Genomic DNA, 10808 nt, shown 5'->3' on the forward strand with positions numbered 1-10808 from the left:
CAATAGAGATATGTTCATTGAAAATTATGCAGACTTAATATAACATTGCATATTGAAAAAACATTATTAACCTTATTGAGTTAACAACCAATCATATTATATAACCTTGATGTGAACTTAAATTCCATTTAAATTATTCACTTATTCATCAACTATTTCATTTTAGAAAATGGACAAAGTAGGAAGTCCAACCTCTGATTCAAAGTCTGCAGAAGCTCGAAAAGGAAGAAAGAGATTGTCCCAAGTTGCTAAACAAAAGACATCAAAGAAAGAGGTTTCCAGTTCCAAAGTCAATAAAAAATCACTTGATATAAAAAGTTCTCATTCTTTAACACCACTTGCAGATATCACTTCAGTTACACTGAACCAGCAAAATTCTTCCAACCAATCTCTTTAAAATAAGACAAATCCTTCAGTTAATCAACAAAATAGAATATGTCCATTGAACCTAATACCAAGGAAATATGTATCTGGTGTTAATCTACTCAACAAGTTTGCCTCAGTATCAACTGATGAACCAAAACCAACTGCTGCTCCAACACCTGATTCTGGAAAAACAACAACTACTGTCTTGACAAATGTTAAAAGAAAGCTGTAACACCCCGATTTTAAATATTAGTTTATTAATATTATTTTTAGATAATATTAGTATTAATGTTATTATTTGTATATGTTTTTAGGTAGTATTAATTTAAATATTCATATTTATTGGAAGAATAGGCAAGAAGAAAGTAAGTGGGTTGGTTAGTCAGTTAAAGAGTGAGAGAAAATAATGATTAGGAAGAAAACAGATTTTTTAGAGAGAATAAGAAAGTAGAGTATGAACGGAGGTGAATTAGTAAAATTGGATAGAAAAGAGGTGTAGTTAGTGAGCTGAGTAGTGTTTTAATTATTTAAGTAGAGGGGAGTGTGAATAGCAAGTCGGTGCAGTTACTAAAAGAATAGTAACAAAATATAGAGGTGCAGATAGTAATCTAAAAACATTGGTAACAAACCTATATAGTAATCTAAAAAGATTGGTAACAAACTCAATTAGAGCTTATAAATAGAGGAAAAAAAGAGAGAAACAAAGCGACAAAAGAAAATCTAGGGTTGTGGAGAAAAGAGTCATGAGGCACACCGAGAAGAATCTAGAGAGAGATTTCACCGTAGGAATTCATCAAATTCTTCGAACTAGAGGTAATGGGGGGAGTCTCTATTCATCATAAGGGTTGTGTACTCATGTGGGTAGTGAAAGATTGTTAATTTTTATTATTTTCTTAATCCTTTCATAAATCTATGATTAAATTCGTGTTCTTTTATGTGTTGCAATTACGTGTTTGATTTTTGTTTCTGAAATATAATGTTTTCATGCTAAATTCGTGATTTAAAATATGATTATGTTTTCTTTTGAAAAATATAAATAAAAGTGATCGAGTTTGTATCTTCTTTGAAGTTTCAATCATTATTAATACTGTTATTTAAGAATATAGGGGTTGTTATAGAATATTTGATTCGGCTTGACCTCCATGTTGCTATTAGAATTTTTGAATTTTGCTTGTGTTGGTTATAATATCATTTCGGAACTCCTTTAATTGTTGAACCCTTGACTACATTATTCTATACTTGTATTCTTTGATTCTTCTATGTCAGTGTTGCTTAAACCATTTACAAATTGGTTCAGTTGGCCGAATGATAGGACAATTAGTTCTATAAAAAATATTGTGAAACTATAGATATTAAGCCGTAGCTTGTTGCCTACATATGCATGTACCTTCGTATACTTATTTCCCTATTTATATGTGTACCTGACTAGAGTCTTAATCTAATGGATTATGAGTTTCATAGCTAATACTTGACTAGAACTTCCTAAAGGGAATAAACGTAGTATAACTTAGAAACATAAGCTTTGTTATATATAATTATGCATAGTTGACTGTTCTTTGTGATTTTACCATTTAAATTCTCCTCTTTGTAGAATTATTTGACTATGTATTGACGATGAGCATTGATTAGTAAATTTATTTGACGATATTGATTGTTTATGCATTGATGTGTTATTTGAGGATATATTATATAAAGATGTTTCATTTAAAAATGTGCAATATAAAGATGTGATATTTGAATGTGTTATATAAAGATGTGTTATTTGAAGATGTGTAATTTAAAGATGTGATATTTGACGATGATGTTACTTAATGATGTGTATTTGTCGAGTCATTTAAAGATGTGCATTGTCGAGTCATTACTTGGTGTTCATGCATTCATGGTCAGTCCGATTTAAAGATGTGTTTAAAGATGGGGGATAAATCAGTAACATAACTCTGATATCCAAAACCGGTACCACATGCATATAGAGTCGAGTTAGAGACATTGCATACATAACTGTAGGTCTATTTGAAGATGTGTAATTAAAAGATGTGTACATATTTAAAGATGTGATATTCAATGACATGCTGCTATATGATTATGTGTGAATGATTTTTATTTTATTAATGTCTACTTGATATTCTTAAATGTTGTTGATGCTTATATGTTATTATAAGATGTTAATTGATGTCTATTTGATTTTTTATTAAATGAAATTTTATATTTAAATGTGAATGTTATCTGACTATGATGCATATATGTCTAAATGTAATTGTTGTGTTCTTTTATCTGAATCTATACATGTGTTTATGCATCTCTTATGTTGAATATATTCTCACCTTCTAGTGGCAGGTTGGGCACCTGCACCCTTGTGGTGTAGATTTGCAGGAAGAAGATCTTAGAAGTAGCGAGTCTCAGAGGACGGCGTTGGAGCCTTCTCCTTTTTGTGTATCGCTTTTGGGAGTCTTTATTGAGTCGATGCTCTGATATGTGACACTAGGGATTGGGGATTTATTTTATTTTAGACTAGGCTTTAAAAATCTTTTGAACTCAGTTTTGATTTGGAACTATAAATGTGAAAAATCACTTTGATGTTACGAGAACTTTTCCGCTGTGATGTTTTTAATTTAAATGAAGTATTTTTATTGAAGAAGATGTGTGACACCCTTGCATGTTTAATTTTTTTAATGTATTTTTATTATAAAATAATATGTGGGTTTTTAGGGTGTTACAAAAGCTGCCAAGATCACTTAATCAGCCTCAACAACAAGGTATACTTCTTACTTTCATGTCTGTCTCACAGTTGGTTTAGTTGTATGAATAATAGGTTTTTTTACAAATTTCAAAACATAACCAATATTTCAATAGTATTTGACATAAACTTTCATTTACAAAATTGATTTGTTGCTTACCGATGAAGACATCCAAAACTTAACTTTCTAGAGATTGAAAAGCTAATGCAATCAAGCAGGGGTAGTTTAAAGGAATTCCCTTGCATTCCTTATCCTAAGGGACATGTCTTAGAACAGCTAGGTAATTGACTTATCTATGATGAGCGGAACTATGACCCAACACTTTCGAAACAAGAATTTGCTGAGTTGCATGCTTCTCTGACAGGTATTATAAGACAAAGTAGTTATGACAAAATTGAATGACTTTATGTAAATTCAGTGACTCATATATGTTGTTTGTTTAATGTTTTATGTAAAGATGAGCAGAACAAGATATATGATAAGATCATGTTGGCTGTTTTAAAACAAAAAGGAGGAGTATTCTTCTTGCACGGTTATGGTGGGAAAGGTAAGACATTTATGTGGCGTACACTTGCAAGTTCATTAAGATCAAATCATGAAATTGTATTGACTGTGGCCACAAGTGGAATCGCATCACTGCTACTGTAATGCCCTATTTTAATATTTAATTATTTTATTGAGTTTAGAGTCTATTTTTATGACTTATGTGATTTATATGATTTTTGTGAGGTGTTGTTGATTTATTAAGAGGCTTATTTTATTATTTAATAGAATAAGATTTGAAAATAAAATAAGATTAAGTTGTGGGGGCTGTTTTGGAAACTAGAAGAGTTTAGTGGAATAAGTGAAAATATATGTTATTTGGTGAAGAAATATTATGTTATTTGTTGTAGAAATATATGTTATTTGTTGTATAAATATATGTTATTTGGTGAAGAAATATTATGTTATTTGTTGTAGAAATATATATGATTTGTAGTAGAAATATATGTTATTTGTTTTAGAAATATATGTTATTTTGTGTAGAAATATATGTTATCTGGTGTAGAAATATATATATGTTATAGAAATATATTTGTTATAGATATATAATTGTTATTTGTTATAGAAATATTATATATATATATATATATATATATATATATATATATTAGAATAGAATATTGAGATTTTGGGGGGCAGATTTGGATATAAGAGAAAAATAAGTAGGTTAAGGATTTTTATAAAAGGGGAGAGCTAGAATGTTTTGCAACACAATCTGAAATATTTTGATAGGCAATCTAATATATTTTAGTGCATGCTTAGAAATATATTTTGATACTCAATAATATATTTATGTGCTGAATAATATATTTAAGTACTAGATCTAATACGTGCATTACTTGATTCCAAAGTTTCTCACTTATTAGTTGTAAACTATCTCTATAAATAGAGAACTCACACAGTGCATTCTACACACCGAAATTCACAGTTGATGCTTCATGTGCTTTTCTTCTCTTCTCCCTCTTTTGACTTGTGTTGACGAGTCTTTCTTCTTTTTCTACTCCCTTCTGTCCCTTCGAAATTAAAAGTGTTCTTAAGACCATAATCCCTCTTATGTTTAATGTCCTTTTAGAGAAGAGAAAGCGGTAGAGTCCTTCGTCGATCAATCCAAGGTAAGGGTGGGACTAGCCTTCAATAATTCTAAGTGTTTTAATTCTGAAAATTGTATTTAACATGTTGTAGGTTTAGTTTTGAGGATTTGGGAATTAGGGTTAAAAGTGATAAATTGTTGATTATATGATTGAAACCATGGGTAATCTTAACCATAGAGCTTGAAGTGAACTTTTGTTGTTCTTGAGAACTTTTATGAAAAATGTGATTTTTGTAAAATAATATTTTGGGTCATCTTTTATGTGGTTTTGAGTGCCTTAACATGTATAGAAATGGTTAGACAAGTTTTTGGATCAAATTTGGGCATAGAGAAGTTAAAATTGAGATTTTGGGGTGAAAAATGGGTTTTTCCCGAGTTGCTCTCTGACAGCATGTCCTGTTTCATGTTCTTGCGTATTTTTCACACGTTTCTGTTTTGAATTGGCCTTTGGTGTAAACATGAAAGTTGTAGATAATTGAGTTAGTTTTCCAGTGGTTTTTGTTTGACATGAAAATGATTTTTGGTTCTTGAGATATGATGAAAATACTCCAAGTAGGTCTTAGTGAAATTTTATGAAAATTTAGCATAACTGTTTTTAAGTTAATCCAAAACTTATGGAATAATTCCAAACCTCAAAACTAGAAGTACTAGGAGTTTAATTAAGGGGTTTAAGAGTATTTAACATGTGTTGTGATGGATCTAATTTGATTGGACGTGAATATCTTTGTTGAATAATTTGAGATACATATATTATGTGAATATTGTATGATATAGAAATAATGTTGTTCATGATTGATGATTTATTATATGAATGTATATGTTGATGAATATGATTTGATGTTGATGGTAATGTAATATATTTGTATATGCATTATGTGAATTATATAAGATGTTTAAGTTGTTCTTGATTATCATTTGATATTGTTATATCTTGAGATGTTTACGTGCTGCATATGTTGCTGTTGTTGGTTATGTGAAATATTTATATGCCTTATGTGGAAAATGTATGATGTTTAAGTTGTTGATGCTTCACATTAATATTGTTATGTTGTGAATTGCTTGTGTTGTTTCTGTTGCTGTTGAATATTGATCAAGTTGTAGGTGTTGTCTAAGTTGTAAGTTATCGTTCCAAAGTATTCCAAAGTATTGGAGTCTTAAGTTGTTGATGTTGTCTAAGTTGATGAAGATGATGATGTTCCAAATTATTGGATTAATATAAGAGGTTGTCGAATTAAGATGTTTAAGAGGTCGAGTCCATGCATTAGCATTTCATTGTTGGGGGCTTGATGCCCTGGAGCTTTGTACTCACCACGTTGGAGCTTTAGCTCAAATTAGCGATGGGGGCTTGATGCCCTGTATTGGTACCACATGCATATAAGAGGTCTAAGTTGCATAGTCAAGTCGAAGTTGCATTGTCGAGTCAAAGTCGTTGTTGATGACTTGTCATCCATGAGTTGTTAAGTTGTTGACGAGTTGTCATCCATGAGTTGTTAAGTTGTTGAGTTGTCTTCTACCCATGTGTTGTTAATGAAGTGCTTATGAAGATTATATGATGTTATGAAGCTATATGATGTTGATTATGATGTTGTTATGTTGTTATGATGTTGTTTATGATATTGATTATAATGTTATGATGTTGTTTACGATGTTGATTATATGATGTTATTATGATGTTGATTATGATGTTGTTATGTTGTTATGATGCTATATGATGTTGATTATGATGTTGTTATGATGTCGTTTATGATATTGATTATGATATTATTAAGCGGTGATTTTTTATGAAGTGATGATTATGTTGTTATGCGATGATTTTTATGATGTGATGTTGTTATAAGATGATCTTTATGATGTGTTGTTTATGTTGTTATAAGATGATGTTTATGATGTGTTGTTTATGTCGTTATGAGATGATCTTTATGTTGTGTTGTTTATGTTGTTATATGATGAATGTATATGATGTGATGAATATGATATTAATGATGACTAGAATTTGATTAAGCTATTAATGAAGTACTATATGAAGAATTATTATTATTAATTGATGATGTTTAAGTTGTTAAATGCTTTTGATGAATTATATGCTTATTATTATTGAATATAAAATCTCACCCCTTCTGCTTGGAAATGTTGCCCACCATGGGTAACTTGCAGGTAACCAAGAATAGTTGATGTCGTGTGAGGTTTCTCTCGTGTGTCTTAGGTGCTCTGATACGTAACGGGACGGGATTTTGTTGTTGCTTTCTATTCCTTACGTATTATTTTATGAATTATCATGAACATGTTGTTGGAAGAATTTTAAGAGATTTTATGTTGAGGCACTTGTGCCAAAGTTGTTTAAAAGTTGAATAATTTCCGCTGCGAAGTAATGAATATTATGACGTTGAATTTTGAAGGATAAATAGTTATTTTATTCGGTTTATGATTTTAAGAAAAGAAGTGTGACATTCCGTTTATGTTGAAATACTATGATTTATATGTGAAATTTTTAAGTTGGGAAAACGGGGTGTTACAGCTACTACCTGGTGGAAGAACAACTCACTCTAAGTTTAAAATTCATGTTCCAACTCTAGACAACTCAACATGCAAAATAGATCATGACAGTGATCTTGCAGAACTGCTTCGACAAACAAAATTAATTATATGGGATGAAGCACCAATGGCACATAAATACACTTTTGAGTGTTTGGATAGAACACTTAAAGATATAATGAGCACACCTGACAAAAAGTGTGATACCATTTTTGGGGGTAAAGTTGTTGTGTTTGGCGGTGATTTTAGACAAATACTGCCAGTTATTCCAAGAGGAGATAGATATGATATTGTACATGCTACAATAAGTGCTTCATACATATGGGATTTATGCGTATTTTTTCCTTACCACCTCATGACTTCAACAATTCATATTAACTTACTTACATTACAGGAGTTCTCTGTCATATTACAAAGTGTTTGCTGCCCAATCATCTCATAAACCAGCTCCACCTATCCAAGTCCAACCTAAAAGATATTAGAAATGATGTTATATATTTGAAACTGATTACTGTTCTTAACTTATTTTGAATTATTTAACTTATGTTATTCGATTTAATTATAGCAATTATCATTAGCTTCCTTTTTATATTTTCAACTAACATCCGATTACTATTTTAATTAAAACACTAGATTGAATTTATCAATATATCAAAATTGCAATAATAATTTCTGTGAATATCAAAACAAATAACTTAACATTAATAATACTTGCTTACATATAAACTCTTTAATTTCTGCTCAGTAAACTGATTTTCAATTAAACAAACATATTCAGGATGAGATCTGCAAAAACCTTCTTCAAATCCAACAGGATCCCAGGTTGCAAGATAGTGAGCATAATCTGGGTCAATTTCATTGCTGCAACAATGTATGGTCCGCAAAATAACATTAAATTATCTATATCATGTTCAAAATTTAACTACACACTTATTATGTAATAAAAAAAATTAAACTATTTTTGGAATATGCAACTAACTTTGAACAAGAAGACATTTTGCACTTGCACAAAATTTATTGAATCGTCTATTATGTTTAGTATGTGGGATCAATACCTTATGTTCCTGTATCTATGTAACTTTCCTATAGTTTAATTTATACACAATTTATGTTGGTAGGTAGCATAATGAATAAAACAAAGTTGTACTGTTACCAAGAATATGAATATATTGATTGTAGCGTTGAAAAGAGACTTTCAATGAGAGAATCTGACTTTAACTGCATGCACCTAACATGCAAATGTGTATATACCATTAATATTTGTTAAGTTAGAAATGATAATGAACATCAATTTACAGCTACTATTCTTTTGTATCTGCATATGATACAAAATGATTCATACATAAGATTCTTTTAAAATAAATATTTTTTCCAAATTATAATAAAATTTAACATATTTAAAAGTGTCATTATTGCTTAAAAAATTTATCTACCCTTTGTTTAATATATGTTTTTAATAGGTAATATTCTCTTATCCACTTTATAATAAGATATTAAATCTTTAACGAAAATGTTAACTTGTGCACTTGAGCATAAGTTAAGAACCAAAATATAGAAGTTTTTTCTTCCAAATTGTGCATTTAACATCAAAAAAGTTTTAAAAGTTATATTTTTAATATAAAATTTCTTTTTAACATGACCCAATCTTTAAAGGTGTAATTATTATTTAAAAGACTTCTCTATATTCAAACGCATGCATATAACTTTGTTTGAAAATAGACTTATAACTTCTCTATTTACACACACGGACCATTTCACTTCTCAAATTCTTACTTAAAGCAAAAATGAATTTATTCTTCACCAATCAAAACTAAAACGACAAGTTGCATACAAACAAAACTATACATCAAATGACAAATACTAACAAGTTATTATAATAAATTCCAAAAAAAAAAAATAGCGGTATTATTATACTTTACTGAATAATAACAGAGTACATGAAAATAACACTATATATAAGACTTTTCTCAGAAAGCATACCAAATTTTTCATTAAAGATGGAGTCCAGTTCTTCATCCATAAGTGAAATAACAACCAATCAACCATCAGTAAATTGCAGCATAGCTCCATTGATGACATCTGAGTCTAATAGACCATTTTTCATTGCAATCTGCACAGAGGTATTACTCCTTTTAACTACATATTTTTTTATACTTTTTTTGTTATCATTATGCTAACATTATTTTCTTTATAACACAGATAATTTGCGAATTAGATCCGCTTATTATTGCTGAACTTTATGATGAACTTCAAGAACATTGGACCTTGATAGATGGTTATGGAAATAATCATGAAGTTGAATTTAACAAATCTATACTAATGCCAATGCTTAGGGAAGGATGGCACCAATTCAGAAATGTTTATAATATTATATCAAACCTACTTATGTCTTACACATATTTAGGAAATAGTACATTCCAAATTCAAATTTTCACCGGATCTACACCAACAAATGAATATCCACGCTATCATCGATTGACTACTTCAAGACTTAAAGATGTTACATTTTATGTTGACGTGCCGAAGAAAGAGCGAATTCGTACAAAATTGGTAAATACATTCTCTTTCAATATACTTTTGAAGTCAAGTTTAATCATACTTTTAAAAATGTTTTATATTTATTATATTTTAAATTTATTCCAGATTCTACCACCTGATCTTGGTCATTTCCTTAAACTAAAAAACCATGAGTACCTACGGTTGTGTGGCACATCAAACACTATCACTATTTGCAAATTGCTCTTCGAAGAGGATGCTGAAAGTAATGCAACAACTGTGATCATAGGTCGAGGATGGAGGCCATTTTGCTTGACAAACCGTATATATCCAGATAGCATACTACAATTTATGTGTGACTCAATCATGGCTAAAAACATTGTCTCCGTTTGCAAAGTTTCGAGACGTTATTAAATTTTACTAATAGTACTATTTGCATGATGGAAATTCCACGTTTTCAATTGTAATTCTAAACTCTATATTAACTTTTATATTAGCCCACATATTTAAATATATTATTCGTTTTAATAGGTATTTAGTTTGTTATCATGTGTGAAATATATCATTTTTTTTAGGACACCTCATACATTACAAATATATGGTAATTCACATTTTTATAAAAAAATATCTGGATTAATTGTTATTAGATAAAATTATAACTGTAAAAATAGGTGTATAAATAGTTCACTAACAATTAATGAATATTTATTAATTCACAATTAATAAATATTTAAATTTCATACTCCTATGTTGGACCTATTGTAGATAAAATATTTTATATAACTAATCTTTATCATGCTAGGATACTGAATTTCCCTAATTCCAAGCAATGACTAAAGTTCGTGTCCTCTTTCCAATACATATGTTATTCACGATAAGACAATAGCATGTGAACAATGTCCTATAGTGATTTTTGCACGCTGCCATATATGTTTCCAATTGTGGTTTTTCAGTACAAGTTTCAAAGCGTTTTTAATTATCAATATTTACATTTTATATCGTTAGGTGTGGTAGTTACAACCAACATATCAACCCCATTTTAATAC

General features: G+C 29.5%; 1 protein-coding gene across 1 annotated transcript; it reads left to right on the plus strand.

The window, feature by feature from the left end:
- Window positions 1-9263: 9263 nt before the first annotated feature.
- Window positions 9264-10176, plus strand: LOC112422533 (uncharacterized). The gene is made up of 3 exons (XM_024785606.2): window positions 9264-9386; window positions 9466-9816; window positions 9910-10176. The coding sequence occupies exons 1-3, from the start codon at window positions 9264-9266 to the stop codon at window positions 10174-10176; spliced, it is 741 nt and encodes a 246-aa protein (XP_024641374.2).
- Window positions 10177-10808: the final 632 nt, after the last annotated feature.

This window comes from Medicago truncatula, chromosome 6 (genome assembly GCF_003473485.1).
Source record: "Medicago truncatula cultivar Jemalong A17 chromosome 6, MtrunA17r5.0-ANR, whole genome shotgun sequence".
In the NCBI taxonomy this organism is placed as follows: domain Eukaryota; kingdom Viridiplantae; phylum Streptophyta; class Magnoliopsida; order Fabales; family Fabaceae; genus Medicago; species Medicago truncatula.